The 15,315-nt window shown below is 53.0% G+C and overlaps 1 protein-coding gene across 1 annotated transcript; it reads left to right on the forward strand.

The window, feature by feature from the left end:
- Window positions 1-7,143: 7,143 nt before the first annotated feature.
- On the forward strand, window positions 7,144-13,666 carry SLC22A12 (solute carrier family 22 member 12; the record flags this gene model as incomplete). Its single annotated transcript, XM_080913505.1, has 10 exons — window positions 7,144-7,545; window positions 8,775-8,878; window positions 9,221-9,375; window positions 9,452-9,620; window positions 11,031-11,154; window positions 11,298-11,413; window positions 11,980-12,194; window positions 12,575-12,683; window positions 12,851-13,054; window positions 13,603-13,666. 10 exons carry the CDS (start codon window positions 7,144-7,146, stop codon window positions 13,664-13,666), a joined length of 1,662 nt encoding a protein of 553 aa, XP_080769631.1.
- Window positions 13,667-15,315: the final 1,649 nt, after the last annotated feature.

Here is a 15,315-nt window from a genome sequence, read left to right on the forward strand (position 1 = left end):
CAATATGAGGTGAGCAGTGTAGACATGTGTCTCCTCACGTGTCTGTGTTATACACCTGTGTGTACACATATGTGAGCATGCGCATGTGGGGGTGTGGCTGCAGAAAAAGGCAATTTGCAGGATGAAGACCCAGGATCGACACAAAGGAAGCGGCACAGAGCATTGGCTGAGATATCCCTGCAGGGGACAGGACACAGAAGCTTCTAGCTCATCCCAAACCCTCTTTTAAATCTGCCAAAAGGCAGGCCTGGGAGTGAGCCAATTGTGTTTAGCTCTCGGGAGCCCAGTTCCCACAGCATCTGCCTCACAGGTGTCCTCAATAGACAAAAACAGAGTTCTCTGTTAGAGCCACCAAGCACACATTAGCCATATGTGAAAAGATGAGTCACACAACCCAGATTGTCACCTGCCTCTCTCTGTGGCAAACAGTGTGTCGCTCTGCTCAGCTTCCAAACCCTGATCCGACTCTAGGCCGACCAGAGCTACCCGGAGCTTGTTTCAAGTTGAGCCTCAGAGGCTCCCATGAATTACTTACAAGGTGCCTTATCAAAACAATTAAAAATAATGATGGTAATAATCATACTTATAATCCCAACCGCGGCATGAATGGTGTGCTCGCTGTATACTAGAGCCGGGCATAAGCTATTGACGCAAAATCTACCACTCAAGAGCTTCATGAGAACAGAGCTATTATCGGTGCTCTGGGGGAGAACAGTGAGATGCAGAGGGGGTAGTTGACATCTCCGAGGAACAAGTAAAACAGGAAGGCACTGAAGCCACCACACAGGCTGGCTGGAACCTGTGTGCACAACCGCCAGACCTCGATGGCTCAGGAGAGCCTGTGGGCTCCGTTGAAGCTGTGAACAGTTCTGGGCTCTCTGATCTTAGTTGGTGTGGATTCTTGGTTCGCAAAATGCAAGAAGAGACCCAGCCTGTACCCGGATTCTGCCAGCTGATTCTCAGCACTGTTTTCTGGTGAGATGAGCTTACCTGACAAATTCTACTTCTGCATCCCCTCCCCATTGCCAGTCTGGGCCTGGTGCCGGCTTAAAACCGTTCCTCAGAAGAGATACCCCTAGCTCCCCAACCCTCCCAACAAACCCATATGTGTACCCTGCAGTAAAAGCAGGGATCCTCCAGGAAAGGCTGAGAACCTAGAGAGAGCCACGGAGAAAGAGAATACAGAAGATGAGGCAGAATTCCCTCCTAGCCTTGTCCAAACACACCAGCTGGTCACAGTGTGGGCAGGACCCTTGTCAGAACACAAGCTGGTGTGAAGTTCAACCTGTTTGAGCAGCCCTTGCCTTGACAGCCTCATTCCGACGGCTGGTTAACATCCTGCGTTGAATTTTAACATGAAATATCTTTTTGACATGGCAAGGAGAGCAAAGTCCCTTTGGAGCACAGAGGCCAGACTTTCGGGAGCCGCTGGGCACATGAAAGAAGGCGCGAGGAGCCAGCCACTCAGAGCTCTCCTTGACCTACTTAGGGCAGATTTGTTCAGTGAGCCACAGGCGCCCTCCATGGTGGCAGGAAGCCAGGGAGTGGAGCAGAAAGGACTGAAAGGGGCACTCCCATGGGGCGGGGGAGAGTTAAAGCCACAAGTACACTTGCCCCAACTTCCTGTCATCCAGATGCCGCTAAGCTATCCAAGTCTGGCCATCCCAGCCACTCCCCCCATATACTATCTCCAGGTGGGCAGGAAGACACACGGGTAGCTGGCCAGTGCCCAAGTCCAGAGAAAATACTCTGTGATGCTCTAAAATGCTGTGAGGATCAGCAGAAATGTCATGGGGACCCTGTGTCTGCTGGGTGCTCGCGAGGACCACAGGCAGGCCGGGTGCAGGAGAAAGCTGCTTTGGGGGTGGGTGACCCAGCAAGTCATCTTAGGAAAAGGAGCTACTTTTGTCTGAGAAAGCATGTTAGGGGTCCCTTAGCCACATGTGCACAAAGCTAGAATCTGGTCTAGGGGCTGAACAAGTGGGTGGTTTATGAAAAAAGGTGGACCTTCCCAGCCACCAAGGATGCCATGGGGACTTTCCTGGAGCTCCTTGAGGAGGTGGAGGGTCAGGAGAAGTAGAACCTGGAGCCTAGGGAGAGAGGACAGTAATGAACCCCAAGGAAGCCGTCAGATGCTGTGACAGACGTGCTCTGTGGCTCTCTATCCCACTCCCCGCTCAAGCTTTCTCTCAGGCCAGCTTCTGTCTGAAGGCTCAGACAGGAGGGCAGGACTCTGCCACAGGCCGCAGATGACCTGGTCTCGCCGCTTTCCGCCTCAGGATGCACCTCTATAAATATGTGTACAAGAATGCTCAATCTGCTCGTAAACAACGTCAGGATGATTAAATAGGTCAAGCATAGAGAAAAAGGAACTCCGAATAGTGGCTAGTACATACTAAAAGTCAGGGGCCATTAGCTGCCTCTACCATCACCACTATGACCACCATCACCACCATCATCACCATCATCACCATCACTACCACCATCACCACCATCACCACCACCACCACCATCACCACTATCACCACCATCATCACTATCACCACCATCATCACAATCATCATCATCACCACCATCACCACCATCACCACTATCACCACCATCACCACCATCATCACCATCACTACCACCACCATCACCACTATCACCACCATCACCACCATCATCACCATCACTACCACCACCATCACCACTATCACCACCATCATCACCATCACCACCATCACCACCATCATCACCATCACCACTATCACCACCATCACTATCACCACCATCATCACCATCATCACCATCACTACCACCACCATCACCACCACCACCACCATCATCACCATCACCACCATCATCACCCTTTCCACTGGGATCACTGCCAAGTCATGCCCAGAACACACCCTTCTCTAGACACCCTGGCCTTTAGCTCTGCCTGGGGCACTGTTAGAAAAACAGTGCCTGGGACCTGACTCATGGCATCTACCTGGGCTACACATCTACAGGTGCTTCTCTCCTACAGATAGATGTAAAGGAGGCAGCAGGGAATCGGGTTGGGAGGACATGGCCGACTTTAGTAAGAGGGACAGAAAGGAAGGGGGTGGGGTGTGCATACGCAGGAAGGAGTCAATGCCCAGGGGGTCAAGGCAGCAGAGGAAGGAGGGAAAAAAGGCCAAGAGCTATGACCTTCTCTCTGAAGCACTGGACAGCCACAAAGAGTTCTTCTCAGGGCTGGGCTGTGAACTAGCTGGTAGAGCGCTTGCCTAGCACGTGTGATGCCCTGGGTTCTCCTCCCAGTGCAGCATAAAACCAGGTGTGGTGGTGTATGCCTGTAATTCAGAGCTTGGGAGGCTGAAACAGGAGCCTAAAGCCATCCTCAGTTCTACAGTGATTTCCAAAGCCATGAACTACAAGAAACCCTGTCTCAAGGCACGCACAGAAAGGTCCACTCAAGGTGACAAGCAGCAGGCTGGGAGGTCCCTTCTCAGAGAACATTCCGGAAGTACCATTTCATCGTCGAACCAAGTGAGCTGAACAGAGGCTCCTATCCTGCAGTGAGAACTTAGGAATCTGAGGACACAACCTGGAAACTCTGGCAGCACCCTGCTCAGCAGCCACCTCAGGGTGCTGCTTCCTCCAGCAGCCTCCTGGATTTACTAGACCCCAGGGCTTTGCTGAGTCACCCACAGTCAGCTCTCCCAGACTGGCCTGCCCTTTCTCCTGCCTGGCTAGAGGCCAGAGGCAGCTGCCATCACAGCAGGATATTAGGGGCCAAGAGGATGCACACACCAAAAAAGCCTGCTGCATGATCAGGCCAGAAAGTGAAGATGACCATGATGTGCCCCAGGTCCAAGAGAGGGATAATGACAAAGAGGAGCTGGAGCTGGTGTGGAACCCCAGTGTAGCTCCCTCATTACAGCCTAATACTGCCAAGGCGGCAGGAACTCCAAGGTCTTCAGCAACTCAGTCTCCCCATCTCTTCTGGTCTAACCTGGTTTAACCTCCTCACCTACACTCTCAGACCTTTCTTTCCCCGAAAGCCTTTTCTGTACGTACTCTGCATTTACATCCTCATTAGAACCAGACTGACAACAGCTGCCTCAGCTTCCTTCTGACCTGAACCCCCAAACTCCTCTTCTCACTCCTCTCTATTTCCCGGTATCCTCAGACCACTCTGCCCTCTGCAAGATTCAACTCTGAGGACCAAGGACAAAAGGAACACCCTTTCAGTTGCTGCCGAGTATTCACCCTTCCGGGCTTTGTGGTCGTGGGCCCAAACCCTCTAAGACAGTGCCAATCCATAAGGTACTCCGGGCTGCAGAGGCCACTGGGCTTTCTTACAAAATCCCATCCCAGGCCGTGAGAGGACACCAGCTACATCCTCCAAGACACACATCTCCCCTGTACTCAAACTTGCAATGTCCCCATCCCCATTGCCTGTGTTGCTTCTTATGTCACCAGCCTTCCTTGCCCTCCCAATACCCAGGACAGAGGACAATTCCTCAGGGCCCCAGGAGCACCCATTTCTGCAGCTGGGCCATGCCCTTCTGGGCTCAAGACCTGTCTCCAACCAATGCTCCCACTTCTACAAGTCATCGCCATCCTAGTTTCTAACTAGGAGCCCCCATTAGCACAGGAGCTAACGATACTGTCTGTCTTCTCTAGACCGAAAGCTAGTGACCTATTAGCCCTAGAGTGATAATGTCCACAGATCCTCCTTTTACTTCCCAGTGTAGAGCTGGAACTATGTCTCCATCCACCCTGACTATTTAGGATGGCCTTGACTAGCTTCCACCACTGAACTGAGGACAGAATTACTATTGTCACTTTCAGCTCAGGCTACAGAAGCCAAGTCAGGTTGATTGGCCATCTTCTCTTACCCTCCACTAAAGTGGACATTTCTGGTTTCTTTGAGGATTCAATAATGTCATGTGATGTTTTGCTGAAGCAGACACAGGTGAGAGGATGTTTTGCTGAAGCAGACATGTGAGAGCTATGTGATATTTAGAAAGAATATAAATATGACCCCACAGACGGTCTGGCAAAGCTCTTGTATTGGTTCGCCTTGCACCATGTTGCTGATCGTGACTTCACAGAGGGTAACTTGCCAAAGAACTTCTCGTGCTATGCTGGAAGCTTCCATGGACTCATTTCTTCTGGGTTGAGCTGCTGCTGCTGCTGATTCCTGTTTGGTGTTTTGATAGTGGACTGGACTGCTGATATCCTGACAGCAAAGACTGGATCTCCCCAAAACTCTATTTCTAAACAGGTTCACAACCCCCATTTCCTATCTACTGTTCTTTTCCTCTACCTCTGGTAGGCGGGCTAGAAGGGAGGATGAAGTGTTAAAGAACCCTAATTAAAGTTGTTGTTTGAAAACTCCAAGCACACCCCATGGCTGACAGATGAGACAGCTGCTGGGGCTACATTCCCAGACTCCCCTTAGAGGACAGCCACCTGCCAATCAGCAGCAACCACCTGGAACTTTACACAATTAAGAAAGAAGCTTCTGGACGGAAAGATGGCTCAGTTAAGCAGTACTGCTGCTCTTTCAGAGGGTCAGTGTTCAGTTTCCAGCACCCACAGCTTGCAGCTCACAACTGCTTGTAACTCCAGCTCCAAGGGATCAGATGCCCCTCTTCTGGCCTCCGTGAGCACCTGTACTCATATGCACAAGCCCCTGTGTAAGTGTGTGTGTGTGTGTGCGTGCGTGTGTGTGTGTGTGTGTGTGTGTGTGTGTGTGTGCACTCACACAACACACTAAAAATAATTTTTAAAAAACCTCTGTGTCAGGAATGGTATGGGCACCTGTATCTACCACCTGATCAGTTTTTCCTTTTCCACTCTCAGAACTACCTTGAACCAAAACTAGTCAGCATGCCCGGTGTCCACAGACTTCTCTCTGCCTCTGCACCAGCCTTCTCCACTGTTTTTGTCCACAACGTCACTCCCATGGCTTCCTGGGGGACATTTTCCCCTTTGTCGGGTTTTTCTCCTCCCAGGAGCCAGGGAATCTTTAAAATGGAAGTCAGACAGGACTGGAGAAATGCTTCCTGGCTAAGCATTTGCTGTCCTAGAAGACCAGGGCCCTGGTGTTTAAGGCAGGGTTTAGTGTGAGGTTTTGTAGTGTGGCAGTAAGTGGAGGGAACAGAGTAGAGGGACAGGTCAGGGAGGGGACAGAGCAGAACAGAGGCAAATGGAAAAGTCCTAAGAGACATGTGAGACAGGCAGCTGAGTTTCCTGGGTGTGAACTGTGGCTCCATTCCAGACAGAGGGCCATGTGATTACGGGCAAAAGAAATGGGTACTAAGACAAGGAGACCTGGGGAAGAGACAGAGGTCTCAATACTTTAGGATATTTGTCTTGAAGGGTATAGGGGTATGAGCTAATGTCAAAAAAGACTTAGTGAGGCTCAGTACAGGGAATCAATAAGAAAGAACAGGAGCAATGGCAGCTTCAAGAGGTTAATGAGGCCCAAAGACTGGGTGACATGGGACACATAATCCTCAAACATAGGATGCCACCACCCAAGCTAGGATCATGTCAGCTCTGAGGGAGGGACCCCCAGGCTCACCCTCTCCTGGATTAGCTCACAGCACAGTCATGATGTCCCCCAGAAGGCAGGTAGGAACACCAAGGGATGGCAGCCCCAACACCCTTAGTGGCAGAGCTAGTGCCCAGATCTTGCCACACCCTGACAGAGACCAGGGCCATGAAGCCAGGTTGGCAAGAAATTACCACTTTCATCTGCAATGGCACTGGGCTGGTTAAACTTTGAAGAAATGATTACTAAACCCTCTGCTATTAAATGGCTCTCCTAGTCACACTTTAATTCTAGCCAGAGTAACTTCTCTCTCCACCCTCCTTGCTTCCCAAATTTGGTTTTTTCTGAGAGCCAGAGTCTGCTGTGTCTCTGAGAGGTCCCCCATGTCCTCCAGGTTACCACGGAGGGTTCCAGGTCTCCGTGTGACGGGCAGCAAGCAGATATACAAGAGTCTTGGCTGGCTGTGACTTAGCGACATGGCTGTGTGACATGCATATGAAGAGGCTGGTATGGGCGGAGCCGTGGGAGAAGCAGGCTCACCACGCGAGCCCCGTGGTCCTGGGCCTGCCTCTGTAAAGAGGAAGCTGCGTGGTGGTACCCGGGAGAAAGCCATGGCGTTTCCTGAACTCCTGGACCGAGTAGGGGGCCAGGGCAGGTTCCAGCTCTTCCAGGCAGTGGCTCTAGTGACCCCCATTTTGTGGGTCACCACCCAGAACATGCTGGAGAACTTCTCAGCCGCAGTTCCGCACCACCGCTGTTGGGTGCCTCTTCTGGACAACAGCACCTCCCAGGCAAGTGTCGCTGGGAACGTTGGACGCGATGTCCTTCTGGCTGCTTCCATCCCACCTGGTCCTGATCAGCAACCCCACCAGTGCCTCCGCTTCCGACAACCTCAGTGGCAGCTTACAGAGCCCAACACCACGGCCACCAACTGGAGTGACGCTGACACTGAGCCATGTGAGGATGGCTGGGTTTACGACCACAGTACCTTCAGGTCCACAATCGTGACCACGGTAACAGCACTTGGGAGGCCAAAGTCACAGTCACTGTTGGCTGGACTTAAATGTTCCAGTCTCAAAAAGGATGCACCTCCCCAAGCCTCCTCACTTGAGGGCAACCATGTAGGCCTCTAGGGGACTGGGCAGCCGGAGTCCATCTGCAGTCATATTTAGTGGTACATACCCGTGGCTCCAGCACTAAAGAGACAGGAGGATTATCATGAGTCTGAGGCCAGCCTGGGGCACACAGAGATGTTTGTCTACACAGACGGCCTGGGGTGGCACTTCTGTTTCTGCATCACCCAAGGGCTTCACCCATAGTGGAACCTCAGCCATGACTCCAGGCCACTCAGACACAGAAGTCCGTGGTCTGTCTCTGGGCTGAACACAGAGGACCTGAGCCAACACTGGCCTCTTATCAGAGATGTTGGCAGGCCGGGGCAGTCAATCTGCAGACTGCCTGTCCTTTAAGCATGAAGACCTGAGGTCAGCTCTCCTGTACGCAGGGAAAAGCCAGGCCCGGTGGTGCTGCGATTGCAATGCTAACTCTAGAAAGGCGGAAACAAGTGGGACCCTGGGGCTCACTAGCCAGCTAGCCACCCTATAGTCCCAGGGTCATTGAGGAACCTTTCCTCAAAAATAATATAGACAGTTCCAGAGATTGAACTCTGACCTTCATAAGCATTACACCACGCAAAGGCACACACACACACACACACACACACACACAAAGACAAGGAGCCTGGTAGTGGTGGTATATGTTTAATCCCAGCACTCAGAAGGCTGAGGCAAGAGGATCTCTCTGAGTTTGAGGCCAGCCTGGTCTACAGAATGATTTCTAAGTCAAGCCAGCCAGAGCTACACAAAGAAACCCTTCTTGAGATGAAAAGCCAAAAGAGGAGTGGGGGAGGGGAGAGCCAGACAACCCAAGCCAGTGGAGAGGAGCAGCTGCCCAGGAAGCAGGAAGGATCCTGAATGAGGAGCAAGGGGAAGCAACCTCCAGGGAAGAGAGGTTTCTCAGCTAAGGGCCAAGGCTCTAGAGGGAGTAGATAAAGCCAGAGGGTCTCCACCTTTGACTGAGTACAGGGGTGATGGGATACTGCAGAAGAAACCAGGCTACTAAGCCTGTGGGTGCCCTGAGAGTCCCACACGGCTCAGCCCATGTTCAGCTCTGTTCTACCTCCTTCACCTCTTCTGCTCAGATTGCCCCCCCTGATCTCAGCTCTGCCCCTCTTTCCCTCCAGTGGGATCTGGTGTGTGATTCCCAGGCCCTGAGGCCCATGGCTCAGTCCATCTTCCTGGCTGGAATCCTGGTAGGAGCTGTAGTGTGTGGCCATACCTCAGATAGGTGAGTATGCCCACCAGGGCCATGCAGGCTCTGCTGAGTGAGCCCTACAGCTTTCCCAAGCTAGTTCACCAACTTTTCTCCAGGTTTGTGGGAGGTCACTGTTTCTCTGAATATTCATTCCTAATGTCCTCTCTGCCACAGCGCCACACAAACAACACTTCATCTGTTGCTTAGTGCCTCTGCTAAGGAGAAATTCACTTGCTAGCTCTCCTCATGTTCATGACCCTCCCATGGGTCATGTGACTTTCTACCTTCCTCATTGAAGGGCTCAGGGACAGAGGGCCCTTGGTGGCCGAGATCTGTGTTGCTGGCCAATGACATGCCTCCCCATGTGTACTGCAGGTTTGGTCGCAGAAGGGTGCTGACCTGGAGCTATCTTCTGGTGTCTGTGTCCGGCACAACAGCTGCCCTCGTGCCCACCTTCCCCCTCTACTGCCTGTTTCGTTTCCTGGTGGCCGCTGCAGTGGCAGGTGTCATGATGAACACAGCCAGTCTCTGTATGTCCCTATTTGGCGCTGGGTTGGGAAGACTGTATGCAGGACCCAGGATTGACCCTTTCCTTGCTCCTTGCAGTGATGGAGTGGACATCAACCCAGGCTAGCCCCTTGATGATGACTTTGAACGCCTTGGGCTTCAGCTTTGGACAGGCCCTGACAGGTTCTGTGGCCTATGGTGTACGCAGCTGGAGGATGCTACAGCTGGCTGTCTCTGCCCCCTTCTTCCTCTTCTTTGTTTATTCATGGTGGGTGCTGCAGCCCCCCTCCTTGAAAAAGGTTCTGCTCATTCTTGGGGATCAAGGTGGGAAACTCCTTTTCCTGCAGACAAAGGGTTTAGGAGTTCTAGTGATCAGGGCCCTGAAGATGTTCACCGCTGCTGCCCAAAGTCCAGGTGCCCCCTGTTCCATCTCACCTGCAACAAGCCAGGTGCCATCTTTCTGTAGTCCAGCAGCAAACTATCGCCAGCCCCTTTGACATGTTGCAAACCCCAAATCTCCACTTCACCTTGTATCATCCCACCCCTGCTCCAACCCTTCCCATCTACCTTCACACCTTGACTCCTCCAGCCTCAGGTCTCCAACTACCTGCCCGACTCCTCCTAACCAACTCCTTTCACCTACTTCCCAGGATGCCTTTCGCCCCTTCACTGCTTCCCAAGTCCAGCAGGCCACCGAGAATCACCGACACTATCTGTTCTCTCATTCCCTTCCCCTCCGCTGGTTTCAAAATCAGGAGTGCTCCAGGTCCTAGGGGGCGTGAACAGATGGGTCCTCTCAATTGCTGCTCAGAAGGGACAACCTGTGCTTCTGGGTGGGGAAGAACTTTTGTAATCATAGACCTGGATATAGTGTATGGTGGTTAACTACCAAAGGCTCAGAGGACTCAGTTTAGTGCATCAAGTGTGTGTGTGTGTGTGTGTGTGTGTGTGTGTCTGTGTGTCTGTGTGTCTGTGTGTCTGTCTGTCTCTGTGTGTGTGACAGAAAGAGAGAGGTTTGATTCCCAAGAGTATCCAGCAGCTATAACCTGACACAGAACCAGCTGGGCCCAGGGGAACAGTCAGGTACAATGAGGTCAAAGGGTCCAAGGATCAGTGGCTGCTGGGGTGCGGGTGCAGAGAGAAGCAGTTTGGTGATGTTACAGATACTGGTCCTAGCCTGAGACCGGGCAGGGATGGTGAAGCTGTTTGTAACAAGAAGACATATGACTGTGGGGCAGGGAAGGAGGGAACGTGTATGGCATAAAAAGATGCCATGATGCTGAGACACCCGGCAGCCTCTGTGGTCCTTCCTACATCCAGGCCTGCCTCATGGGTGAGGCTGAGGAGAGGCCATGGAGCAAGAAGGTAGAAGGGACAACAAAGGCCCTATTCTGCAGCCTCTTCAGGGACTAGAGAATATTGGGCTCCCCCAAACTCAGAGAAGGAGACTGGAAGACCACCTGCTGGTACAGGTGGGAATTCAGGTGTCCTTGCTACACAAGCCACTGTGGTCCCATTGTCCTTTTTGGCCTCCATTGACTTCAGCTGCCCGAGACTGAAGCTTTCAATACCCCCTGAAGCCACCCCATTAGGCAGAAGGCACAGAAGAACAGAACACAGAAGGGTGACCTAGGCCAGGCAACAGGGGCTGCAATCAGCGATCCCTCTTCCACTTCAGGTGGCTGCCAGAATCAGCACGCTGGCTCATCATGGCGGGCAGGCTGGACCAGGGCCTACAGGAACTACAAAGGGTAGCTGCTGTCAACAGGAGGAAGGCAGAGGGAGACACGTTGACCATGGAGGTAAGCCAGGACTAGGTCTTCCCTCAACCCTGTCCCCTTACATACTCTTCCTGGCTTCACACAGGAGCTCCCTTGGAGGTCAAGTAAAGGCCCCTGGGGGTGGGCCTGTGGGTACCTGGTGCTAACAGTCCCTATTCCCACAGGTCTTGCGGTCAGCCATGCAGGAGGAACCAAGCGGGAACCAAGCTCGTGCCAGTCTGGGCACTCTATTCCACACGCCTGGGCTGCGCCTCCGAACCTTCATCTCCATGCTGTGCTGGTAGATGCCCTAAAGCCAAGCCAGCTGCCCAGCGGCCAAGGATGGGGCCTCTGGCTAGGGATGCCTCTAGGATGACCTCAGGGTCCTTACTATCTACAGTTAGGCTCCTAGAGGAGACAAGCCAAGCTGGGTGGGCTGGTGAACGAGGATTGCAGGCCCATGTGCCTAGAAGGGATTGAAGGAGGAGATTCAGAACAATGATGCCGGAAAACCTGGAGAGGTGAACCAGACACAAAGCAACCCAGCAGACAGGCTGATCCATCTTATTTAGCGGTACTAGGCATGAGCAGGTTATCGCCCAGGCTTAAAGCTTCAGCCACCCAACGAAGATCAAATCCATGATGACTCTGGAGGGAGGGTTTATTCAGAGGATGCTTGAGCCAATGTGATAGCATTGCAAAGGGAGTGTCTGAGCAGAGAGAAATGGAGAGAGAAATGCCCAGTCTCCCATAGGCTGGCCCTCAGAGGCCACCAGCCTCTCTCTCCCTAAAGTGAGCCTGGACAAGGCAAACAGGGCAGACAGAAGAGCAGCCAACCCAGGCTAATCCATCCACCCTCACTCCTAGGTTTGCCTTTGGCTTCACATTCTACGGCCTGGCCCTTGACCTGCAATCCCTAGGAAGCAATATCTTCCTGCTCCAGGCGCTCATCGGAATTGTAGACCTCCCAGTGAAGACCGGCAGCCTGCTGCTGCTCCGCCGCTTGGGCCGGCGCTTCTGCCAGGCCAGCTCCCTGGTGCTGCCGGGACTCTGCATCCTGGCCAACATACTGGTGCCCCATGGTGAGCTGCAGCCTGGCTGTGGGTGAGCAGGAGGAGGTAAAAATGTGGTGCGGTAGATTAGGCTCTCCTACCCTCCCTGTGGGTGGAAGTGGAACCAATATACAGAGTGAGGGAAATGACAGAGAGAGGGTAATGGATGGAGCAGTGAGAATTTTAGGGGAGATCAGGAAAGCCTTAAGATTAACACGGAAATCACTAATACACTAGGGTGGGAGAGAAAGGGGACGGGGGCTCCTGGGAACAGATAGATTGGGGCCACAAGTTACTTACATAGGACACAGTGTGGGTCCTGGGGGGTAAGTCACAGGCGTTTGACAGACAAGCCTATATAGGACAGGAAATACAGGACCCCACTCTGCTGATGCCATTACTGTTCACAGAGATGGGGGTCCTTCGCTCGTCCCTGGCTGTGCTGGGGCTGGGGTCCCTGGGGGCTGCCTTCACCTGTGTCACCATCTATAGCAGTGAACTCTTCCCCACCGTGATCAGGTGAGGCTATCACAGGCTCAAGAAGAGCACCATAGCCTAGAGGGGAGAGCGCCCACCAGGTCTTCATGGGTTTCCCCGCTGCTGGCTTTGTTGGGCCTTCCTGGACCTAGGGTGGTCAAGGCTGTAGACAGGCAGAATGTGACTCAAGGGCAAATGTGCTTCCACAGGATGACTGCAGTGGGCCTGGGCCAGGTAGCAGCCCGAGGGGGAGCCATGCTAGGGCCTATGGTGCGGCTGCTGGGTGTCTACGGCTCTTGGCTGCCCCTGCTGGTGTACGGGGTGGTGCCCGTGTTAAGTGGCCTAGCCGCACTGCTGCTGCCAGAAACCATGAACTTGCCTCTGCCTGACACCGTCCAAGACATCCAGAAACAGTGAGTGGAACAGCCTGTGGACCACCTCCTCCCTTTCTCCCAGCTCTCCTCCCTCCCTCCACAGACCCCAAAACAGGCTGGCCTGGGAACTCACTCTTCTCCTGGAACAAAGGAGAAAGCAGAAGCCTAGGGAGGGCTAGGATGGCCCAGAGTTACACAGCACACTGGGAGAATGGACACCAGGGTAACAGGTGGACCTTAACTCTCCGCCCTCCATCCCAAAATGAGGAAAAAATGGCTGAGCCACCCAGGTCCACCTTGAAAGAGACAAAGGGGTGAAGGGAGAGAGAGTACGTGTGAGCAAGCTGGTGTTTGTCAGGGGGAGGTACTGGGGTGTCATTGTTGTTGCTGGGGGCTTCAAAGGTGGCAGACTCTGCCACTAAAGCCATTAGGTGGTTGGCTTGGTTGAACAACCCACCCCACCCTGATAAGCTCAGTAAGTTCAGACCTGAGCCCCAGGCAGGATGTTCAGTCCTAAACATGAACACGGGTCAAGGATCAGGGGTCATTCTGCTCCTTAGAGTCACACTTCTGTCTCTCCTGAACAGGTCAGTGAAGAAGGTGACACATGACACGGCAGACATCTCCATCTTGATGGCTACCCGGCTGTAGCCTTCCTGAAGAAGGACCATGACCACAACAACGGGAGGAGAAGAGAGGGAGAGAGGAGGGAAAGGGTAGGGCTGTCGGTAGTGGGTAAAAGATACCTGCCTCTAGGCTGAACCATCTGGAACCCACATGGTGGTCAGAAAGAAATGACTCCACAGCATTGTCCTCTGACCTCAGCATGGAACATGCCCCTTCCCGTGATACACACAAATAAATAATTTATAAAAGAATAAAAAGGAAGAAGAAAGGGATGAGAAAAAGGAAGGACAGTGGATGGGAGGGAGCAAAGGGAAGAAGAAGGGATAAGGGAGGAAGAGGAGGAAGCAGGAAGAGATGACTTCTTCCAGCCCCTGCAGACAGCCATGGAAAGCAGAGAGGTCCATCTCCAGGGACCTCTTTCGGGGGCTGCCTTTCTGGGCCTCCCTGTAATACAGTCCAAGGGCTAGAAGGCTGCTCCGACACCAACATTACTCTGGCTCCCCCAAGCAGCCGCACACCAGAGAGAGGCCCAGAGTAGGGGACACCTCGATGCCTACCACCCAACCTGCTGCAGGACTCGGAACTGAGTGTCTTCTTCTTTACCTCAGCTCAGGCAAAGAAGCATCAGCGTCTCAGGGTCACTGAGGGCCTTGATCAGCTGCCCTGGTCCCTCTCCATCCTCTCATTCCACATGCCTGTCCACAACTTCTGCCTGGGTCACCTTTCCACTTCCCACCTGACACCCTCCTAGGCCCTCCAGGGCCACTCCAGGGGCCTCCTTCCAGGGTTCAGGGACAATGACTTTGGCGGGATTGTGAACCATGGTTAGGCCCACACATCTGCCACTCCTCACTCTGTCAGGTAAGTTCCCTGAGAGTCACTGGTCCCTTGCCCCATATCATCACTCACAGAGGGCCTGCTGGAGGGTGTGACTGGCTAAAGATAAAGCCAAATGAATGGCAGCCCCACGAGTTTATGGCAATCTCCACGAGTCTGCAGGGTAAGAGACTGGATGGCCTTCCTGTGTTTTAGCCAGGTTTGGGGGCCTCTTTCTCATGCTGGGCCTCTCTGAATCTTGTGAAGTGTTGTTCTTTCTCACAGATGGAACAAATGAGGCCCACAACACACAGACTGCCCCTAACACCCAGCTAGAAGGAGGAGGCAGAATCACAATGCAAGTGCCTGTCTACAGGTCTCCTGAGCTCCACAGGAGCTCTGCCCCTCACAGAATCAGCCAAGATTCTTAGGGGTCCATTGGGACTGCTCACAGGAACGACCATGCGTTGTCCCAGAGACAGTGCTGCCCAGTGGACCAGTAGCTAACCCACCAGCTGCATCTCCTGGGCCAGTGGCTGCTCCCTGACACCTCAGAGGAAGGCTGCAACACACACACACACACACACACACACACACACACAACCACTTCTGAGTGACACTCCCCCAGACCAAAGGATAGAGCTAAGATTCAATTTGTACTGATGTCTCAGGACAAACTTGTTCTGTTGCTCTAGGCCCAGCTGCATTTCTTGGGGCTACTGGGTGCCTAGAAACTTCCAGGACACAGAGCTCAGCGCCAAGATGGATTCTCCTCTCTCCTATAGTATTCTTCTAGGTCAGGGTTGTTCCTCCATCTGTATTCAGAATGGCCACCCCTGGCTTATCCAGGTGGCTGA

This window comes from Micromys minutus (genome assembly GCF_963924665.1).
Source record: "Micromys minutus genome assembly, chromosome: 2".
Classification (NCBI taxonomy): Eukaryota; Metazoa; Chordata; class Mammalia; order Rodentia; family Muridae; genus Micromys; species Micromys minutus.